At 45.7% G+C, this 23,395-nt stretch overlaps 1 protein-coding gene across 1 annotated transcript in view; it reads left to right on the plus strand.

Moving 5' to 3' along the window:
- The window catches only part of LOC142244313 (polypeptide N-acetylgalactosaminyltransferase 12-like), a 105,575-nt gene that overhangs the window by 24,443 nt on the left and 57,737 nt on the right, over positions 1 to 23,395 (plus strand). The window contains exon 3 of the mRNA XM_075316525.1: positions 22,304 to 22,435. Within this exon, the coding sequence (XP_075172640.1) occupies positions 22,304 to 22,435 (132 nt within the window). The remainder of the gene's footprint in view (positions 1 to 22,303; positions 22,436 to 23,395) is intronic.

Raw genomic sequence — 23,395 nt, forward strand, 5'->3', positions numbered from 1 at the left:
TGCCAATGATTTGTGGTGATCTACCATGGTTCCGGATCATAACAGTACATCCGGCCAAACAAATTTAAAGGGTACTCTTAAGAAGGGAAAAAAAAAAAAAAGCTGCTGAGAAAATTTTTTTTTTTTTTTGGTGTTTTTCCTCTTCTTCTTTGGGTTCTGTGGAAGATTTCTGTTGTCTAGCATGGATGAATTGGGTGAGCGTGTTGCTCATCTTGATGCTAAGGTTCGTCGTATAGAGTCTTATCTTGCACAGACTCCCCTTGCAGAGCCTAAAATTCCCGTTCCTGATTTTTTTTCGGGAGATAGGTCGAGATTTTTGAGCTTCAAAAATAATTGTAAATTATTTTTTGACCTGCGCCCTAAGTCCTCAGGGAATCCCGTACAGCAGGTTAAGATTGTCATCTCCTTGCTGCGTGGTGACCCTCAGGACTGGGCCTTCTTTTTAGCGTCTGATGATCCGATTCTCAATGATGTGGACTCCTTTTTTCAGGCCTTGGGATTATTATATGACGAACCCAATATTGTGGACCAAGCAGAAAAGGTCTTGTTGTCCTTAACTCACGGTTTGGATTCTGCAGAAACGTTTTGTCAGAAATTTCGTAAGTGGGCGGTCCTTACCAAATGGAATGATGATGCGCTTGCGGCTCTTTTTCGCAAGGGTATTGCGGATGCTGTGAAGGATGTAATGGTAGGATTTCCCGTCCCTTCTGGTCTTGATGCCTCTATGACCTTGGCCATTCAGATTGATAGGCGTTTACGTGAGCGCAGGAAGATACCTGCTGGTTTTGTGCCTGTGGAGCAGCCTTTGGAGCCTATGGAGTGTGATAGGGTCCTTTCTAATGCTAGTCGGCAGGGGTTCAGACGGAAGAATAGACTGTGCTTCTATTGTGGAGACGCTTCTCATAACATCTCTGTCTGCCCTAAACGTGAAAGGAGATTGGCTACTTCTGTTACTGTGGGTTCTTTGCAACCAAAGTTTCTTTTGTCTGTCACATTGATTTGCTCATTGTCTTCCTTTTCTGCATTTGCCTTTGTGGACTCAGGGGCAGCGCTCAATTTGATGGATTTTGGGTTTGCTAGGGATTGTGGTTTTCCCATGGTTCCTTTGCAAACTCTTATTCCTTTAAGGGGCATTGATGCTACCCCTTTGGCAGAACATAAACCCCAATTTTGGACCCAGGTGCCTATGAGAGTTGCACCAGCGCATCAGGAAACTTGTACATTTTTAGTATTGCATAATCTACAGGATACCTTGGTACTGGGATTTCCGTGGTTGCAGACCCATAATCCGGTTCTTGACTGGAGATCCTTGTCGGTAGTTAGTTGGGGTTGTCAAGGTTTGCATCAGGACCTTTCCGTGTCGTCCACGTCTGCTCAGGCAGTTGATGTTCCGGCTTTCTTGTCTGATTTCCATGATGTATTTAATGACCAGGAATCTGATTCTCTGCCCCCACACCGGGACTGTGACTGTGCCATTGAGTTGGTGCCCGGTTGTAAATTTCCCAAGGGGCGGATTTTCAACTTGTCTGTACCCGAACATGATGCCATGCGGTCATACATCAGAGAATCATTGGAGAAGGGGCACATTCGGCCCTCATCTTCTCCTTTGGGTTCTGGCTTCTTCTTTGTTGCTAAGAAAGATGGTTCGTTGAGGTCTTGTATTGATTACCGTCTTCTTAATAAAATTACAGTCACATATCAGTACCCTTTGCCTCTGATGTCTGATCTGTTTTCTAGAGTGCAGAGTGCCAAATGGTTTACGAAACTGGATCTCAAGGGTGCGTATAATCTCATTCGTATTAAGGAGGGTGATGAATGGAAGACGGCTTTTAATACTCTTGAGGGGCATTTTGAGTACCTAGTGATGCCTTTTGGGCTCACTAATGCACCCTCCGTCTTCCAGACCTTCATGAATGATATTTTTCGGGACCTTATTGGTAAATTTTTGATTGTGTATTTGGATGACATCTTGATTTTTTCTGATGATTGGGACTCTCATGTGGGGCAAGTATGGGAGGTTTTTCAGATACTTAAGGATAATGCACTTAATGTTAAGGGGTCAAAGTGCCTCTTTGGGGTGCAAAGGATTTCCTTTTTGGGCTTCATCCTGTCTCCCTCCGCTATTGAAATGGACCCGGTTAAGGTTCAGGCTATTTACGACTGGGTGCAACCGACTTCTCTAAAATCCCTGCAGCGGTTTTTGGGGTTTGCTAATTTTTACCGTAAATTTATAGCCAATTTTTCTGCCATTGTCAAACCTCTGACAGATTTGACAAAGAAGGGAGCTGATGCTGAGCATTGGACCCCTGAGGCTATTGTGGCCTTCCAGGAGCTTAAAAGGCGATTCACTTCTGCCCCAGTTCTGCAGAAACCTGATGTGTCTCGCCCATTTCAAGTTGAGATCTATGCCTCAGAGATCGGAGCAGGTGCTGTTCTGTCTCAACGAGACGCTACTTCGGGTAAACTTAAGCCCTGTGCCTTTTTCTCTCGGAAGTTTGCTCCTTCGGAACGGAATTATGATGTGGGGAACCGGGAATTATTGGCTATGAAGTGGGCATTTGAAGAGTGGAGGCATTGGTTGGAGGGGGCTAGGCATCAAGTTGTGGTGCTTACGGACCACAAGAATCTCATCTATCTGGAATCGGCCAAGAGGTGGAATCCTCGGCAGGCCAGGTGGGCTTTGTTTTTTACCCGGTTTAATTTTGTGGTCTCTTTTTTGCCGGGCACCAAGAATGTTTAGGCCGATGCCCTTTCCAGGAGTTTCTGCGCTGACTCTTTGGAGGTTGTCGAACCGTCTACTATCCTGAATGATGGTGTAGTTTTCTCGGCTATTTCGCCTGATCTGCGGTTGGCACTGGCGGAATTTCAGGGGGATAAACCTGAGAGATGTCCTACAGGGAAACTGTTTGTCCCAGACCAATGGAGAGACCGAGTTGTCTCTGAGGTTCATTGCTCTGTTTTGGCGGGTCATCCTGGCATTTTTGGTACTCGGGATCTTGTGAGACGCTCTTTTTGGTGGCCTTCCCTGTCCCGAGATGTCCGTCGTTTTGTGCAGTCGTGTGGAGTTTGTTCTAGGTCCAAGCCCTGTTGTTCACGTTCTAGTGGGCTATTATTGCCTTTGCCTGTACCTAAGAAACCTTGGACGCACATCTCTATGGATTTTATTTCAGAGCTTCCCGTCTCTCAGAAAATGACTGTGATTTGGGTGATCTGTGACAGATTCTCCAAGATGGTCCACTTGGTTCCCCTATCTAAGTTGCCGTCTTCATCAGAGTTGGTGCCTTTGTTTTTGCAACATATTGTCCGTTTGCATGGTATTCCCGAAAACATTGTTTCTGACAGAGGGGTGCAGTTTGTATCCAGGTTTTGGAGGATTTTTTGCTCCAAATTGGGTGTTCAGCTGTCTTTCTCCTCGGCGTTTCATCCTCAGACCAACGGTCAGACTGAAAGGGCTAACCAGACCCTGGAGACCTATTTACGGTGTTTTGTTTCTGCGGATCAGGATGACTGGGTTTCGTTTTTGCCTTTGGCTGAATTTGCCCTAAACAATAGAGCTAGCTCTACCACGTTGGTGTCCCCCTTTTTCTGCAATTTTGGGTATCACCCTAGGTTCCTCTCAGGGCAGCTTGAGGCGTCTGACTGTCCGGGGGTGGATTCGGTGGTCGACAGAATGCAGCAGATTTGGGGGCAGGTAGTGGATAAATTGTTTCAGTCCCAAGAAACTGCCCAAAAGTTTGCCAACCGGCGTTGGACTGTTGGTCCCCGGTTTAAAGTAGGGGACATGGTGTGGTTGTCCTCTAAAAATATTCCTATGAGAGTTCCGTCTCCTAAATTTAAGCCCAGATTTATTGGACCTTATAAGATTTCGGAGATTATTAATCCTGTATCTTTCCGTTTGACTCTGCCTGCGTCATTTAAGATTCACAATGTCTTCCATAAGTCCTTGTTGAAAAAACATGTGGAGCCGGCAGTTCCTGCAGCAGCACCTCCTGACCCTGTTTTGGTACAAGGGGATCTGGAGTATGAGGTTGAAAAAATTCTGGATTCCCCTCGCAGTAGGCGTCAGCTTCAGTACCTTGTGAAATGGAAGGGTTATGGGCAGGAGGATAACTCTTGGGTTGTGACTTCTGACATTCATGCGGACAGGTTGGTTCGCGCCTTCCATCATGCTCATCCCGAGCGACCCGGTGGCGTGGGTGAGGGTTCGGTGACCCCTCCTCAAGGGGGGGTACTGTTGTGAATGTTAGTTATGTCTTGGCTGCTGGGAGGCTCCCTCTGGTGGCCAGGAAGGGTTTGGACAGAGACCAGGTGGGTTGTGCAGTGGGTGTTTCCTTTCCTAACTCTCTGCTTATTTAAGTCCTGGTCTGATTGCAGGCTGTTGCCGGATGTCAGTTGTTCTTTGTATTTCCAGCCTGCTTAATCCTGCTCTACATCACATCCACTCCAGATAAGTTCTTGCTCTTTATTTATTGCCTGGTTCTTTTGCTTATCTGTGTTTGTCATTTGTTGTGGTTGGTTTCAGTTTATTTCCTTCCAGGGATTTTCCCCCTCAGTAGATTGTTGAGGAACTCCCTGCAGTTCTGTGTGGAGTATTGCTCCTTTGGGTCCATGTGTTTGTGGCTTGTTGAATTACTTATAATTCTTGTTTTCTGTTCATTGGTATGACAAGGGCACCTGGTATAGGACGGAGTTCAGATCGAGCGATCTGAGGGCCTTTTTGTACTATCAGGAAGTTGGTATTTTGCAGGGTTTTTCTCTGGCTACCATCAGTCCCTTTCCTGTCCTTTCCTATTTTAGTCAGCGGGGGCCTCACCTTTTGCTAATCCTGTCATCTACCTGTGTTTTGTGTTTTTCCTATATCACCGCAGTCTTTGAATGTGGGGGGCTTGCTATTCTTGTCTATTTTCTGAGGCAGAGAGTTATTCATCTTTCCTACCTTTAGGATAGTTAGTTCTCCGGCTGGGTTCGCGGTGCACAGGATGTTAGTTCACCCCTCGGCTACTTCTAGTTGTGTTGGTTAGTAAGGGGATGGCGGCCAGATTAGTTGCCAAGGCTCTTGTCACCTTTTTGCCATTTGATTTGATTTGTGGTGATCTTCCATGGTTCCGGATCATAACAGGTCACTAATTGTGTTGTGTTTTATTTCTAATAAAAATATTTTTCTGTGTGTTGTGTTTTTTTTTTTATCTGTACTAGAAATTCATGGTGGCCATGTCTAATATTGGCGTGACACCATGAATTTCGGGCTTAGGGCCAGTTGATAATATACAGCTAGCCCTAACCCCATTATTACCCAGTGAGCCAGCCATCACCAGGGCAGGTGGCAGTGTTGGATGAAAGTTCTATGAAAGCGCCATTTTCTGGGGCGGCTGCGGACTGCAATTCACAGCAGGGGTGCCCAGAAAGCTTGTGCACCCTGAGCTGCAGATTCCAATCCCCAGCTGCCTAGTTGTACCTGGCTGGACACAAAAATTGGGCGAAGCCCACGTCATTTTTTTTTAAAATTATTTCATGAAATTCATGAAATAATTAAAAAAAAAAGGGGTTCCCAGCCGGGTACAAATAGGCAGCTGGGGGTTGGGGCAGCCCGTAGCTGCCTGTTGTACCTGGCTAGCATACAAAAACATGGCGAAGACCACGTAATTTTTTTGGGGGGCAAAAAACTCCTGCATACAGTCCTGGATGGAGTATGCTGAGCCTTGTAGTTCTGCAGCTGCTGTCTGTCTGTATGGAGGAGAGCAGACAGCAGCTGCAGAACTACAAGGCTCAGCATACTCCATCCAGGAATGTATGCAGGAGTTTTTGCCCACCAAAAAAACGACGTCGGCTTTGCCATATTTTTGTATGCTAGCCAGGTACAGCAGGCAGGTACGGCTGCCCCCATTCCCCAGCTGCCTATTTGTACCCGGCTGGGAACTAAAAATATAGGAAAGACCTTTTTTTAATTATTTAATGAATTTCATGAAATAATTAAAAAAAAAAAACGACGTGGGCTTCACCCCATTTTTGTGTCCAGCCAGGTACAACTAGGCAGCTGGGGATTGGAATCCGCAGCACAGGTTAGCCCGAGCTTTCTGGGCGCCTCTGCTGCGAATTGCAGTCCGCAGCCGCCCCAGAAAATGGCGCTTTCATAGAAGCACCATAATCTGGTGCTGTATCCAACTCTTCCAGCTGCCCTGATGCCGGGTGGCTTGCTGGGTAATTATGAGTTAATACTATATTTGTTTTACTAGCTAGTATTAAGTCAGAGATTATTAATGTCAAGCAAGTTTGACCTGGCCATTAAGAATCTCCAATAAAGGGTTAAAAAAACACACCACACAGAAAAAATACTTTAATAGAAATAAATACACAGACACATTAGAGAGTCCATGTTTATTATTTCCTGTCAGCCCTCCACGATCCATGGTCTTTTGTTTTCTTTCTCCTTCAACCCATGCAGCTCTGCTACATCAGCAGCGCTGCATGGGTGAAGATGCTGCTTCCCGTGCAGTCTATATCACTCAGTGAGTGAGCAGCAGCTGCGTGCTGTCAGCGGTGACGTCACTGTTGACAGGCGCGTTGCTATAGCAACGGTGATCTCCGTTATTGATTGGCTATGACAGCCGGTGAATAACGGAACGGGGAAGCAGAACGGGGAGCCGACCATGTGCCAGAGCATCTCGCCGATACACGGGGACGCACAAACGAGCACCGCGCACCGGACAGATGCACTGACAGGACCTTGCAATGACGTCTAGCTATGTGACCAGTCTGTAGCCAATGAGATAATAGACACGTGACTGGTCACATGCTTTTTTGACGTCACGGAAGGTCCTATAATCAGTGCTGGTTACCGGGAGGACACAGCGATTATCGGAAAGGAAAAGCGGCGAGAGATAGAGTGCAGGACGCGTTGCAGGGACAGGTAAGTGTTATGGCAATGTTTATTAACTGTATGTGTACATTTATAATGTGTTTTTATGTGTTTGTGTTTGCCTGTCATTGGTTTCAATGGGGTTCTAGAGGTTCGTCAAGCCGTTCGCCGAACTGAACTCGAACGCGTCCTCCGTTCGACGAACCGAACCGTACTCGAGCCTCTAGAGGCTCGCTCATCTCTAGTCGTCAGGTTGGACCGGGTGACACCGGTGTGCTCACGATTATGAATAATCCACACAGAGTCCGTACTGTAAACCAAGGCCGGATGCCGGTTTCCTCTACAGGGGTGTGCTGGTCCCGGACACGGGTTAACAATGTAGAGGCCCTTCCTCCTGCATATGTGTCTTTTGGTGTATGGTTTAACCCCGCTTGGAACCGGAGACATCCGCTTCCCTGCAGCTTTGGACGCAGAGGGAGTCATTGACCGCAGACGCTGACCAGTGGGACCTCAATGGGTTCTTGGCGGACACACTGTCCCCTGCATTGGGCTGCCGGTCTGCTCTATCTGGGCTTCTCTCTTCAGGAACAAGGCCTGGTACCTTGTCCCACTGGTCTTTTAACAAGGCCTCATGCTAGGGTCCAGGTACCCCGTCCATGTAGGTCTCCGGATCAGATTCCCGTTATCGGTACTGGCGGACTACAACCCTGCCCCGGTCCACTTCAGGTCTCCCGCGACCGGGTCTCCGTCGCCTGTGGCCCTACACTACCGTCTGCTACCTAGTCGGTTCTCCCGTGGTCCCAGGGCTCCAACCCTGACCACGCTGCACTTCTGCTCCTGCTACCGACTCCACTTAAACTCCCACACTCCACTGAACTCAAACTGCAACTCCAACTCAACTGCAACTCAAACTGACTGGTTCCCACCCCTTGTCACCTCAAGACCCCTAGGTGGGCGTTCCCATCTGCCTGGTCCCGCCCACTGGTGTGTCCTGGCTGTCATGGGGGGGGCCACTAGGCTTTGTGGCTGATGTTCCTGTGTGTGGGATGTGTGGTGTAAATTCCTAAGGAGGAGGCGATTCCTGTACCCTTGGTGGGGGGTACAGTCATCTGTGACTACCTGGTTTTGCCAGGGTGACAGAGATGTATTGGGATCTTGTGTGTTAACGTCTGACTTCCGGCCTCTCAGAAGTTATAGTCACAAGATGGCGCAGTGGGACCACAGTGGCGTCGGTAAGAGGTCAAGGAGAGTATGAGACCGGGGCTTAGATTTAGGTCCAACTCCAGTGCTGGAAAACAAACAAACCGCTGGATAAAAAAAAAATGTTGGATATCAAAAATACTCCTTAATTATTATTTATGCATATTGTTATTATCGGTACAGATAATCTTTTTCTTTCCACATGGATTCTGTTGCTGCCTTGGCTTAGCGGGTGCAGGGTCTTTCCCTGGAGTTAGCTGTCCAGTGGCAGCAGCAGTCACAGACTCCTAATGTTGGGGATTCTGCGGGTAGGTAGGTTCAGCCGGAGCTCAAAATTGCTCTCCCATACAGGTTTGTGGGACGCCCTGGCCTATCGGGTCGTCACAGGTTATTGTGCAATCTATCCTTCTGCACAGTATCCAATCCTCCTTGGTTACGGGTCCTGGTCCTTTGGTTTTGCTAAGAGCTTAGCCAGTCAAAACCCTAGAAACACTTTACATCATACCCACCAGACACACCATTGGTGGCCTGAAGGGAATAGGGCCGCTTACTTGTGGGGTTGGTAGGGGAAGGTGAAAAAGTGAAAAGAGAACTGAGAAAGGAGTGGAAGGAGTAGGAGGTAGAGTAGTGACTCTCTGAGAGGGAGAGGTCACCGGGTTGGAGCAGGGCTCCTTGAGTACTAGGTGGCAGATGTTGGTCTGGGCCTGGTAGGAGCTGGAACCCCGATCGCAGGGGATCATGTCAAGGGGCACGGATTGCCGAGGAGGGCAGCCAGCGGCCTTGAGCCATCTCCGGGCAGGGGCCAGGGCACAACGAGGTATGCGGACCCTAGGCCGAGAAGTAGCTTCAAGCGTCCTGGTAATTTACCCGACGGGGATGAAGCCTTCAAGATTCATCCCTCACCCGCTCCAAAATCGGGGTACTAGCGCACCGATGGGATAGGACTTTCCCTGACACAATCCACCAAATCTCAAACGTGAACCATGAGAGCAAGCTCACTCCGTTACCATACGGGTGAGCGGAACCCGACTAGTTCCACACTACAGGGTCCAAACAGTGAACAAGGTGCCACGGAAAAGGTCACAGGCTAACAGGCAACACCAAGGACACGGACCAAAGCATGCTCCCTCCTGGCTGCAGTGGTGCTCAGAATTCTGGTTTACAAGCTGTCGGTGTCAGTATTCTTGGACTGCGTAAGTACGCAGAAATCCTTCCTTTTCCCAACGGCACCCCACACCTGCACTACCAACACCGGGCCTTGGGCACAAACCCCCTACCCACAGAGGGGATAAACACTTTGCTGCCGCACTATCGCCACCGGGCTTCCCCTTTCCCCAACAGCAGCAGTGGTATCCCACCTTACCACGCACCATGGGTGGCGTCACCAACTTCTAACTCCCCTGTACATACTCCCCTTTTCAAACTCGAGTGTCCGCACGAACCCCCGGGTCCGGAGACCCCTTGAGCCACCGCGGTTCCGGATCCGAGCGGCTCGGCCGCGGGCACGGGGGCGATACATTTGCAGGGAGTAGAGATAACGTTTTTGTCTTTAAGGAAGTTTGTAAACTGTGCTTTAGGCTTCGGCCTTTCTCCTCTGGAGATGAGGAACAGCGGGTGGCGATTGTGTTCTTATTGTTGCAAGGGGATCCTCAATCCTGGGTTTTCTCTTTATCACATGGCTGCGGCTGACTCCAGTCGGTCGATTAATTTTTTGAGGCCTTGGGCCTCATCTATGATGTTACTGACCAAGTCTCCTTGGCTAAGTCCAGGCTGCATCACCTCCAGCAAGGAGATCAGTCAGCAGAGACTTATTGTTCAGAATTTCATAGATGGGCAACCAACACTAAATGGAATGACCTGGCTCTCAGAAGCTAATTCTGTCAAGGCCTTTTAAGGTAAATGAAAGATGCCTCGATGATTTACAAAACTCCTGAGTCCTTGGAGGCTGCTCCATGTCCTTGGCTATACGTGTGGACAGATGCCTCCGAGATAGACTAGTTAGACCATTTTCCCTGGAGTCCCTCTCTTGGGGCAGTACCCCATTGTTGGGGGATGGGGATCTGGGGGTGAACCATCACTCATGGGTTTGGAGGACTCCATGTAACTAGGAGGAGAAATTACTTTTCATGTTCCCACCAAAATCTGTAAAAAGAAGGGGGGGTTGTTGTTTTTGTGGTAAAGAGGGTAATTTATTGGAGTCTGTCCCTCAATATCTAAGCAAAAAGGAACATCTGAAACTCAGCTTACCCTTGGTGTTGTGGAGATGGACAATCAGGCTGTGTGTTTTTCTTCCACATGTAACTCTCGCTTTGTCCTGACACCAGAGGTGGTGCTACAGAAACTTATGCGGGCGTCACACAAGACGATCAATCGTGCGATGCATCATCGGGGTTACGGTTTTCGTGACGCACATCCGGCATCGCTTGCGACGTGGTCTCGTGTGACACCTCCGAGCAACGCTGACTGATTCACAAATCGTGAGTCGTGTACTCATCGTTTAATTTAAAAAAATCTTTTAATTTTAATGGCGCCGGTTGTTCATCGTACCCGGGGCAGCATACATCGCTCCATGTGACACCCCGGGAACGATGAACACAGCTTACCTGCGTCCTGCGGCACCCACCGGCTATGCGGAAGGAAGGAGGTGGGCGCGACGTTTACGTCCCGCTTATCTCCGCCCCTCCGCTTCTATTGGCCGGCCGCTGTGTGACGTCGCTGTGACGCCGAACGTCCCTCCTCCTTCAGGAAGAGGATGTTCGCCGCCCACAGCGAGGTCGCTCATCAGGTAAGTACGTGTGATGGCGGTTTAACGAATTTGTGCAACACGGGCAGCGTTTTTTACAAACGACGGGGGCAGGTATGATCGCTCGTGCAATTGCACGATAGATCGTACCGTGTGAAGCCCGCATTAGACTAAGAATATTCCAGTGTTTGTGGACAGTGGAGCAGGAATCAGCATAGTGGAAGCTCTGTTTGTAAGAACTCATGGGCTTACCTGCAGTATGTTAACTAACTCCATCTCCATCTATGCCATCGACTCAGCATCACTTGCTCAGGGATGCTTGACACAGATAGTACATGGTATAAAACTGAGGGTATGACCCCTGCATTATGAAGTAATTTCTTGCTATGTCCTGGAAGGCCTTTTCACTCCCATTGTACTGGTTCTACCTTGGTCGGTGAAACATAATCATGTAGTGGATTGGCAATCCAGGGAAATTGTGGAGTGGGGAAACTACTGTCTTGAGAATTGTTTGAACACTTCTCTCTCTACGATCTCAAGGGAGTCCTCACCTCCATTTTTTGTCTTGGTTTGAGGATGTATTTTCAGAGAGGGGGTGTCAGGATTTGCCTCCCCATTGTGTATATGACTGTCCAATTAATCTGCTTCCTGGAGGAAAACTTCCCAAGTCCAAACTGTATAAGCTTTCTTGCCCAGAGACAGGCCATGAAAGATTACATTCCTGAGAGTCTGTAGAAGGGACATATGAGACCCTCCTCTTCACGCGTGGCGGCAGGCTTCTTCTATAAGAAGAAACACCCTCGTTTGTATTTACGGTATTGTTTGGAATCAGATTACTGTCTGAGACCCTTATCCTCTCCCTTTGATTCTGGAATTATTCAATCAGATTGCAGGAGCTAAGTGGTTCTCCATTTTTTACTTCAGGGGGGCCTACAATCTGATTAGAATCAGATAAGGGAAGGAATGGAAAACTGCTTTCAATACACCTGAGGGGCATTTTGAAAGTCTGGTCATGCCAATAGGTCTCACTAATGCCTCTGCCATTTTCCAACATTTTGTGAATTATATTTTTCACCATTTGGTGGGCAGGTTTGTGGTGGTTTTTTTGGACAATATCTTGATCTACTCAAACGATATGGAGACACATCAGATACATGTAAAACAGGTATTACAGATTTTAAGACATAAACTGTATGCCAAATTGGAGAAGTGTGTTTTTGCTATTCAAGAGGTACAATTTTTGGGGGACCTATTGTTGTCTTCAGGTTTTTGGATGGATCCTGAGAAGGTCCCTGCTGTACTTGACGAGGATTGTCCACAAAATCTGAAAGTGTTACAGCGCTTTCTAGGATTTACCAACTTTTATCAGAAATTTATTCAGAACTATTCGGTAATTGTAAAGTCTCTCACTTACATGGCATTAAAAGGGACAGTGTTATGATTCAGTGACCAAGGAGGATCAGAAAAAGGACAAAAAACTCGTAAACCCAAAAAATAACCTGGCTGTAACCTTAACGGACTGCAGATCTCATACTGACACACAACTAGAAGTAGCCGTGGGGCGTGCCTACGATGACATGGTCGCCTCGACACAGCCGGAGAACTAAATATTGTTACAGAGAGAAATATTAGAAAAGAAAATCTGCCTCAGAGCAGTCCCCAAAGATATAGATAGCCCCCCACATGTAAAGACTACGGTGATATAGGAAAATACAATACGTAGCTAGGAATAGATTCAGCAAAGATGACGCTCAAACTATCTGCATAGGAAAGGATAGGAAAAAGCACTGACTGCAGCCGTAAAAACCCTAGTAAATACCAGCACGCCTGATATGGAAAAATACTTATCCTACATAGGCTCTCCCTCACTATATCAGTACTCTGGTGTTACTGGGATCCAAAAAAAACACTGATATACAGGAGGGACTGAATTTAGTACCAAGCATGACAAAGCACAATACATAGCAGAACATGGAGCAAGGTACACAGATACTCCCAGTAGGGAATGATCCAACTCCACTAAGAACTCCACACAGGCAAAATAACAAGAAAGTGAATACCATAAGCAGAGGTACAAAGACCAACTTATCTGAGAAGAGTTCAGGTAGACACAGAGAAAAGGGCTGGTTTCAGAATGTGCATCCGGTCTACACACACCCACCCTGACACAGGCACAGTCCAGCGCCGGCTATATGTCCCCTATCTTACTCCTGATGATTCTCCACGGTTTTTACCCTGTTAAGCCTGCAGCTGCTCTCTTTGCCTAGCACCCAGATCGTGAGATCCTTTACCTGATCCTATTGAAGACTTGCCACTGTGGTTTTCCACAGCATGCATGTTTATGCACTCAATATGGCAGCCATATGAGATTCCTTAATGCTTGACTGGATATACATGGTCCTTACCTCCGACCGAGAACAACTGTGTTTGTGACTTCTACCCTGATCATTCAGGCTACCTCTTTGGGCATAATACCCTACATATTGAATTGGGTTTCCCCCTTCTCTTCTTTTTTTGCCCGTCAGCACATGCACAGAAATACAAACAGTATCTCGCTCCCCACAGTGTTGCAAACGAGACTTCCCCTACTTCTCGTCCGTTTAGCGCGACACACTACCTGGGTTACATGTTCACAGTACCCAACCCTACTGTTAGACGCGATTGATGATTACACTTGTTGTCCGTTGGTGCATATTTATGTCTACAATACTCTAGTCTGATGGATCCCTTGATAAAGGTCTGATGTTGACCGAAACGTCTATGGGACAGACTTCACTCTTGGTTTAATAAAAACGCATTCAGCACCACCCGAGACTTTTTGCAATTTCTTCTAAGGAGTGCCGGAGCTATATGTATTTTTCTGATATACAGGAGGGACTGAATTTAGTACCAAGCATGACAAAGCACAATACATAGCAGAACATGGAGCAAGGTACATAGATACTCCCAGTAGGGAATGATCCAACTCCACTAAGAACTCCACACAGGCAAAATAACAAGAAAGTGAATACCATAAGCAGAGGTACAAAGACCAACTTATCTGAGAAGAGTTCAGGTAGACACAGAGAAAAGGGCTGGTTTCAGAATGTCCTTAGCACACAGGAGATACATTGAGCACCGGCAAGGTACAGGAGGAAACTGCTCAGTTATATAGGCCCAATCCGAATGGTCTGATTGCCAATCCTCCTCAGCTGTCAGTTTCCCATTCAGCAAGTCTACTGCACTATCAGCACTGACCACAAGAGGGAGCCCCAAACTGGAATCTAGTTCAAATGTATTCACAACAGGACAGATTTCTCCAAATGGTCAAACTCTACTCAGCAGGCATCTGCCTCTCTAAAAAGATGTTTTCCCACAGCACCTATACTGAATACAAGACTGATCAAAGACAAACAGGGAACATTAGTGTATCCAAACATTATTATGATTTAGAACTTATTACTAATCCCTTTATATAGAAAATGATAGAATATGCTCCAACATCCATTTACTATACATCGTGTATAAAACACGCAAGGAGACTTAAGTCAGAAATTTGTATAAACTTTATTTATAAAATCACATATAAACTGACATTCAGTGGACATAGGGTCCAATACATGTATAAAACAAAAAATGTATATGTATAGGAGGAGGGCTTAACCAGTCACTGCCACAGTATAACAGGGAATGAGAACCTCAAAAAGGCCACTGTGTAGTATAGTCAAAGGTCAAATAATTTAATAAGTCATTCCATGGTCACTACATAGGTTAAAATACCCATTGGTGAGCACATATAAGTATACAAAAGTAGTCAGGATGTTTATAAATATCACCTACCCATTGTGGAGCAGAGGTGCTCGCTGCCAGCAACCAGTGAGAGTACCAGGGTCCCCTGTCCCGAACACAAGTATCATGTCAGCCTCTTCAGCGGGGCAAGGGAAAGCACCTCCCACGCTCTCTATATACCTGCATCTCCAATTGGTGGGTATAGGTGTACCCATTTGTTCTCAAGGTTGAAATGTGAAATTAACTGACAGGTTCCCTTTAAGGAGAATCAAAGGATTTTAATTTCTCTGTTAATTTTCTATTCACCTACTGCTTTTATCTCTCCAGGTCATACATTTTCTGCCCTCTTGTGCATTCAAACTGAGACTGGGCTCACATTTGCTATCTTTTTTTATTACCTGTTTCACAAAAGATAGTCAGCTGCATAGGGGTCATGTGGATGTTGAGTTTTGCCTGACTTCAGTTTGATTATGAGAACTTTGGGACATATAGATATGATTGCAAATTTATAATAACACAGTTCCGAATGGGGCGTGGCCTGGCCATGGAGGGATAGAGAAGTGCTTTGCATCAGCTCCTCAGCCGGCGCAGGGAAATAGCACACTAGAGAAGCACTTCAGGACTCCCAAAGACACGAATGGGCAATAGAAGAAAGAAGGAGGACCCCCAGCTCACCTCAGCCTGCTCAAGTACCCCAGACCAGAGCATTCGGCGGTACATGGTGCGGACAGCGCCAGCAGGGCCCGCTCCCACAATGGCCGACTCTGCAATAAATACCAGAAGCAGCCGCGCGTCCTGCAGAGAGATGGCGGCGGCTGCAGAGAAGGAGGAAGCTGCACAGGAGACGCGGGCGGCGGAGGCAACGGAGACGGTGGAGGCAGCTCGGGGAGCGGTGAGTGCAGGCCAGCCCAGGGACAATGGGGTAACCGGGGCGGCCGCGCTGGAGGCCCAAAATGGCGCTGAGACGCCGGAGCCCAGCAGACAGAAAAGCAGTGGGGGAGGGCACCGAGCAGGGCCCGAGGAGAAGCGGTCAGAGAGTGCAGGAGAAGATGGGGCTACAGAAGCGTACAGAACAGAGCATGCAGCAGGCACCCAAGCCCAGACACAGATTCTACTGCAGCCACATAAAATGACAGCTACCTTCTCAGCTCCTGGTAAAACCCCAAACACTGACATGCCACAAACCACCAGTCAGGAAGGGGTGCAAGTGGACCAAGATATCAGCCAGCTATGGCGGACCATTGGGGAGCTGAGTTCCCATATTAAAAACATCCCCACAAAAAAGGACATGGAGCAGTATATATCCAGGCTGGAGAATTCATATAAGGCTGAACTCTCTGGACTCAAAGATGAAGTACAACAGTTGGGGGAAAGAGTCACAACAGCAGAATCCACAGTCCAGGCTCTGGCAGTAAAGACAACAGAACAGGAGGCTGGATATGCATCTCATAATATACAACTTCAGTATTTGGCAGAAATGCTAGACGATGCTGAAAACAGAAACCGGCGTAATAATATTAGAGTACGCGGCATTCCTGAGACGGTGGAGCATACAGCCTTAGATGAGACTTTATGCCACATTTTCAATGACATACTGCAAGTACCCATAGATTCTCCTCTGGAGCTAGACAGGGCTCATAGAGCACTGGGCCCTAGAGCAATGGATCCAGAGTTTCCCAGAGACGTCATATGTAAAGTGCACAAGTATAAGTTGAAAGATAACATCATGGCCCAAGCACGGAAACTTGACAATATCTCTTTTAAAGGACAAAAGATCCTAATTCTCCCTGACCTGTCCAAGTGGACTCTCCAGAAGAGAAAGGCTCTGAGACCCTTATTGGACATACTACGCCAGCGGAACATACAGTACACTTGGGGCTTCCCATTCCACCTGAGAGTCCGGAGGGCAGGAAGGATGCACGTCCTCAGTCACCCAGGGGGCATACCTGCGTTTACCGCAGCCCTCCAAATTCCATCAGTGACTATTCGGGACTGGCCATTTCTGCCTCCGGGGGCTCCCGGAGTGGATCCACCTAGAGAAGCCCCCCAGAGGAGGCGAAGAGAGGCGCCTATGGATCTCGGCTGAATATGGAGTCTCAATGGGCGGGAAAAGAGACTTTGAATTGTCCTAAAGACAGCATACAAATAGGACAATATAGTGGAAGTCTGGAAGATGGCTCATTGTTAGAGTTATAGTTAAAGTCAAATTGAAAAAAGGGGTTCTGATATGAAAGGGGAATAATATCAGGAAATTGTTTATGATCCAGTATGGAGGTGTCAGAGAGGTATATGGAATAGAGACATAGTAATACATGTTGGACCAAGTCCCAATTCATTTATGGATTAACATAGTTAATATACAGTTAATACAGTTGGGAATATATGTTCAGATAGATGATGCAGACCTGCGCCGGCGGGGAGCAACTCTCCCTGGAAAGTCTACCGCACTCGAGGGGGTGCTATACCGTGCTAGACAAGGTATAGTTAGATACAGTCTCCCCCAACAAAGTAGGTGGGTTGGAACACTAGGATATAGTTACTGGTGCTCTAGTCCAATACCACCTTCCCATACTTGGGAACAAATTTTTTTTTTTTTTTTCTGGTTTTCTATTATTCTTCTTCATTTCTATTTCAACTTACTATCCCTTCCTTTATTACTGGGCTTCCCTATATCCTTTACTATAAATCTCTCAAAAATCTCGCTTGATTTAACCCCTCGCTGATAGTTTCCCCGTCCATTCGTGTCCTTCCTTTGTTTGTCTAACGGCTAAAAATAGACATGGCGGAACTAAAATTTGGATCTTTCAACACAAAGGGCTTTAATACGCCACAAAAAAGGACCCAAATATTAGCTGAAATGCACAAACAGAAAGTCCACATATTGCTCCTTCAAGAAACATATTTTAAAGTGGGACATGTCCCAAACTTGAGAGACCGCAACTATATATCATGGTTCCACAGCGCCAACGCTGAATCTCGGTCAAGGGGGGTATCGCTGGCTATACACAGAAATCTGCCTCATTCTATTCTAGACACGAAACAGGACGCAGAAGGCAGATACATTATAGTTAAACTACGGATATATGACACAGTGTATACGGTGGCAGGTTGGTATGCCCCTAATACGGGACAGACACAGACATGCAGGGCCTTCCTAAAGGTTCTATCCGAGTTCGCAGAGGGAATAATGATTCTGGGAGGAGATTTTAATTTGTCTTTGAATCCCTTAGTAGATACCTCGGCTGGAAGGAGCAACATTTCCACAAAAAAATTGACATCTCTGAAGCGAGACTTACATCAGATGCACCTTAATGACGTGTGGCGCAGCATGCATCCTACGGGTAGGGATTATACCTTTTATTCCACCCCTCATGATTTGTATAGCCGCATAGATATGTTCTTAGTGAGTCAATGTGTTTTGGCTTGGAGACCGAATCCCAGGATTGGTAGTATAGTTTGGTCCGATCACGCCCCTGTCTTTTTGGCCTTTGCTCCCCCGGATGGAAGGAAACGGGAGTGGACATGGAGACTTAACGATAACTTGCTCAAAGATGTAATCGACTGACATCAGGAAGACGGTTGGGGTCTTCATGTCCTCTCACGAAACGGACCCCACTTCGATGCCTCTGCAGTGGGAGGCGTTCAAGTGTGTCATAAGAGGGGTGCTGATAAAGCTTGGGGCGCGTACCAAAAAAATAAGTAATATCCGCATAAAAGAATTGTTAGATAGGATTCATAAGTTGGAAACAGCACACAAAAATAAACAGTTGAGGGGAACACTAGCAGAACTCACAAAATGCAGAGAGGAACTAAGGATAGTACTGAATGAAAGATTTCTCAGATACAGGAATCATTATAAACGCTTCCTCTATCAGCATTCTAATAAATGCGGCAGATCCCTGTCCAACCTTTTACATCCCCGCAATCTTACAACATTTATACCTAGCCTGCGGAGATGGGGAGGAGGGGAAGCGAGCAATCCGGCGGCGGTCTTGGAAGAATTGAGGGGCTTCTACTCGGATTTGTATAACATTCAAGGGAGGTTCTCTGACATGTCGTCACAAGCATTGATTGAGCGCATTGAGGGATACATGATTGACACGGCTTTGCCAACTCTGAAAAATGAGGAAGTGCAACAATTGGAAAACCGGTTCTCAGAGGAGGAAGTGGGAGAGGCAATTAGGAATACCCCAAAGGGGAAGAGTCCGGGCCCGGATGGATTTTCTCCTACATTTTATAAAACATTTGGGGAGTTGCTTACCCCATTTCTGACTAAGGTCTTCAATGCAATCTCAGAGGAGACTCCCTTTGCGGCTCAGTCACTGGAGGCACATGTCACGGTCCTTCCGAAACCTGGCAAAGACCCCATGATAGTGTCTAATTACAGACCAATATCTTTACTCAATGTAGATATAAAGTTATTCTCCAAGATCCTAGCTAACAGGCTGGCTCCCCTTCTCCCCTCCATCATTGATACGGACCAAGTAGAATTCATACAGGGTAGGGAGGCGCGAGACAATGTCAACAAAACTTTGCTGCTTATAGCGCGCGCCAAAAGCACGAATCAGCCCCTGGGAATACTATCAGTAGACGCAGAAAAAGCGTTTGATCGAGTACAGTGGGATTTCTTGAGAGCGGCTTTAAAACAAATAGGGATAGGCCCTGGATTTTTTAATAAAGTATTGGCACTTTATACTTGTCCATCGGCAAGGATAAAGGCAAATGGCTTCTTATCACAGCCTATACAAATCAGAAATGGAACAAGGCAGGGGTGCCCTCTTTCTCCGCTATTATATGTTATTACAATGGAGCATCTTGCCAACGCAATCAGGAGAAATCCCAATGTGCACGGTATAGATTTAGGGGGGAAAACATACAAGACGGCATTATATGCGGATGACTTGTTGATATACGTGTCTCAGCCACACATATCTTTCCCCTCTTTGATAGCGGAGTTCGAGAGATTTGGGGATTTAAGTAATTTCAAAGTTAACGGTTCAAAAACAGAAGCTTTAAATGTCACACTGCAGTCCCAAGAGGTTTCATTAGCTCAAAGTAACTTCCCATTTAAATGGCAATCCCAGACTCTGAAATATCTAGGCATCAATGTCCCGGCAGATTTGGAATTATTGTATTCCAAGAACTATTTACCGCTGTTGACACGAACAATTAAAGAGCTTAGGTCATATCATAAAAAACCCTTGTCCTGGTTTGGCCGTATAAACGCATTTAAAATGGATATCCTTCCACGGTTTTTATATATATTTCAGGCAGTCCCGCTTCTTCCCCCTGCCGGGTTTTTTCGGACACTCAGGTCTGCTCTAAATCAATTTATATGGGGTCACTCTAGAGCTAGAATAAAATACCACACACTTACTAGACATATCACTACAGGGGGCGCAGGACTCCCAGATGTGCGCAGATACCATCGGGCGGCACTGATGGTCCGAATGCTTGACTGGCATTTCAACGACCAGAATAAGAAATGGGTCAAACTTGAACAGGAAAGCTCATCAATTCCACTAAAGTATCTACCATGGGTTGGGTCCAGGGAGGGGGTGAGATCGGATACGGCGAGTCTTTTTATTAAGGCTAGGAGGACATGGGATCAGGTTAAACAGAATGGCGGATTGGTGGGCTGCCCTTTTCTCCTTGCTCCTATTATATCCAATCCAGAATTCCCTCCGGGAGTTGGTCGGACTAAATTTCTAAGATGGAGAGCACAACAGGATGGTAGGATATATCATACCCTTAGGGGGTCTAAATTTAGATCCTTTGAGGATATGCAAAATATGGAACCTCCCCAGATATTATCCTGGATAGAATATAGACAACTCTATTCATTCGTTAACTCTAAGACACAAGGAATGGTTGGAATATCAGAGGGCTTGGCCCTACCCTTCGAAAAATTATTTATGCAGGACACTATACCCACACATTTGATGTCACTTATATATAAGATGATTGGACAGGCAGACCCCTCTGCGGGCTCGGATCCCTCATACATGACCAAGTGGGAGGAAGAAATGGAAACGACATTTACAGATGCAGAAAAACAGAAAGCTTACATATTTACACATAAAATGTCGATTGCAGGGTACACCAAGGAAAAAAATTATAAGATCCTAACAAGATGGTATCAGTATCCGGTGAGGCTTCACAGAATTTTTCCTTCTGTTTCCGAGATGTGCTGGCGATGTTGAACAATAAAGGGTACAATGATACATATATGGTGGGACTGTGATAAAATTAAGCCATTTTGGGAGGCAATTTTTCAAATATACACAAAAATAACAGGAAAGGGAACACCTCAGACCCCACAAATAGCCTTGTTGTCAATGCTTCCCGGCTCAATTAAAGCCCAAAAGGGGGATATATTGCGGTTTTGTCTGGCGGCAGCAAGAGCAGTGATTCCAAGACATTGGAGAACACAGGAGGCCCCGTATTTAAGGGAATGGACACAGGAATTTGAACACATTCATCATATGGAGGAATTAGTGGCAGAGGCAGAGGGACACACTGAAAGATACCTGAGAATTTGGACGCCATAGATAATATTTAAAAGTTCAGACGATTACCATACGTTATTTTGAAGGCTCAGTAGGTGCAATACGAGCAGAAATAGTAGAAGGGCTACAACAGGACTCGTTTGTGGCTCCCCCCCGCCCTCCCAACCCTTAAAAGGTCCCCTCCTTATCCCTCCTTGTTTCTTCAGCTTTCTTTTCTATTTCATGCATGTCTATTTATTTCTCTTCTTTGCTCCTTTCTTAAGGTTTTTTATTATTTCTCTTAAACTCACTAATAAAGATATAACGAGTAGAGCTAGGCCACGGTTCAAGGTTCTACGGGAAGTTTAGTTAACAAACTCTCACCAATGAAGAAAGGAACAGTTGGATAGGAGGAATGTATTATAAAATATGTAAGACACGATAGGTCTTTTTTTTTTTTTTCCTTTTTCACTCATTAAATAAGCAGACAGCAGTCGTGAGCCTGTGAGACAGAAAGGGAGGAACGTAAGACCTGAAACAGTGTTGGAATGATTCTAAGTCATAAGTGGAAACATATTATAGAAATGTTATTCAAAATGTGGTATCATATGCAATGTTCTTTCTATAATCTTGGTTGTTTGTTAGTATGTTTTTTCTATGCTTCTTTATTTTTCTCTTCTACTCAATAAAGAAAGATTATACACAATAACACAGTTCCTTGGCATTAAAGTGGTTTACATGATTTTAGAAAATTTGCTCTCTGGTAGAAAATGAGTTATAAAAAAAAAAAAAAAAAAAAAAAGGCAAAACAAAAAATATTGTCTACCTCTAGAATATCCCACTGCTCTAGTCAACCCTGCTAGTACTGGCAGTGATGATATCTCATCCATCAGTCATATGACCACTGTAGCCCATAACTGACATGTGCACATAACCTCTAAGGCCAGTGACAGTCTGGACCAGTCAGCTGACTGCCAACCGCAAAGGGAATGTCTTCACTTCCAGTACTGCTGGGTATGACCAGAACAGTGGCATTGACTATGGAGTTTAGTAAGATATATATATATATATATATATATATATATATATATATATATTTATTTATTTATATTTATACGTCTACCCACCCTAGGGTAGATTTTCTAATATCATGAAAAGCCACATTCATATGATGATACTAAGTGATGTTCCATTATTTTGACTTTGTCCATAAACTAAAATCTAATCATTTTTAGGTATCTTTTTCAGGAGCCTTATGGAGATGTGACTGAGAGAAAGCAGCTAAGAGAGAAACTGCAGTGTAAATCTTTCAAGTGGTATTTGGAGAATATTTACCCCGAGCTCCATGTTCCTAAAGACAAGACAGGCTATTTTGGGATGGTAGGTTGGTAGACTATTCTCAGACAATCTTTCAACCACCCTACAATTTATTTTGAGTCATATTCTACAATAAATGCTGAATTAATTTATTCAACCTTTCTACACTGTGTGCACAATTATTAGGCAAGTGAGTATTTTGACCATATCATCATCATTTGCATGCATATTTTTCAACTCCAAGCTGTATAAACTTGAATGCGTATTGGTTTGAAGCATATCAGGTGATGTGTAATGAGGGTGAATGTGGGCTAAGAACATCAACAATAGAGATGAATAGACCTGTTGAAGTTCGGTTCGGCGTGTTCAACCAGATTTTTGATAAAGTTCGGTTTCAGACCCGGACTTGACCTGAACTTCATTTGAAGTCATGGATTGGCAGTTTTGGTCTTTGCCCACATGCAATCAGCCATAAACAGAACAATTCCGGAGGAGGGTGGGTGGGGTTTTTAATTTTTTTTTGTTTCGTGCACACTACATCCGATCACGTTGTTGTTACCCCCAGTGCAAGCCATTCAAACACTGCAAGTGGCTCACACTGGGATGAGCAACAAGCGTACCCAGGCTCAGAGATACCCGTGAGAGTGGTTTCCTTCCTTGTAGCAACGCGAACCTTTAACCCGATCTCTGTTTTTTTCTTAAAAGCCTGTGTTCAGTACGGACACCGAACACTGAATCTCAGGTTCTCTCATCTCTAATCAACACCCTTTATCAAAGTGTGTAGAATTATTAAGCAAGTAGCTCTGAATAGTCAAAAATTGTTAAATCTTGCAGAGCGATGCAGCACTCTTGAGACTGGTAAGATATTGTGGCATGATTACAGAGCTATCAACAGTTTTGCTTGACATAGTTAACAGTGTCGCAAAAACGTGTTGAGAAAAAAAAAGATACAAAAACTGCAAAGAATTGAGAAGAATCAAATGTGAAGTAACCAGGAACCCATTATCCTCCAGTGCGGTCACA

The sequence above is a fragment of the Anomaloglossus baeobatrachus genome, chromosome 6, assembly GCF_048569485.1.
Source record: "Anomaloglossus baeobatrachus isolate aAnoBae1 chromosome 6, aAnoBae1.hap1, whole genome shotgun sequence".
NCBI classification, from domain to species: domain Eukaryota; kingdom Metazoa; phylum Chordata; class Amphibia; order Anura; family Aromobatidae; genus Anomaloglossus; species Anomaloglossus baeobatrachus.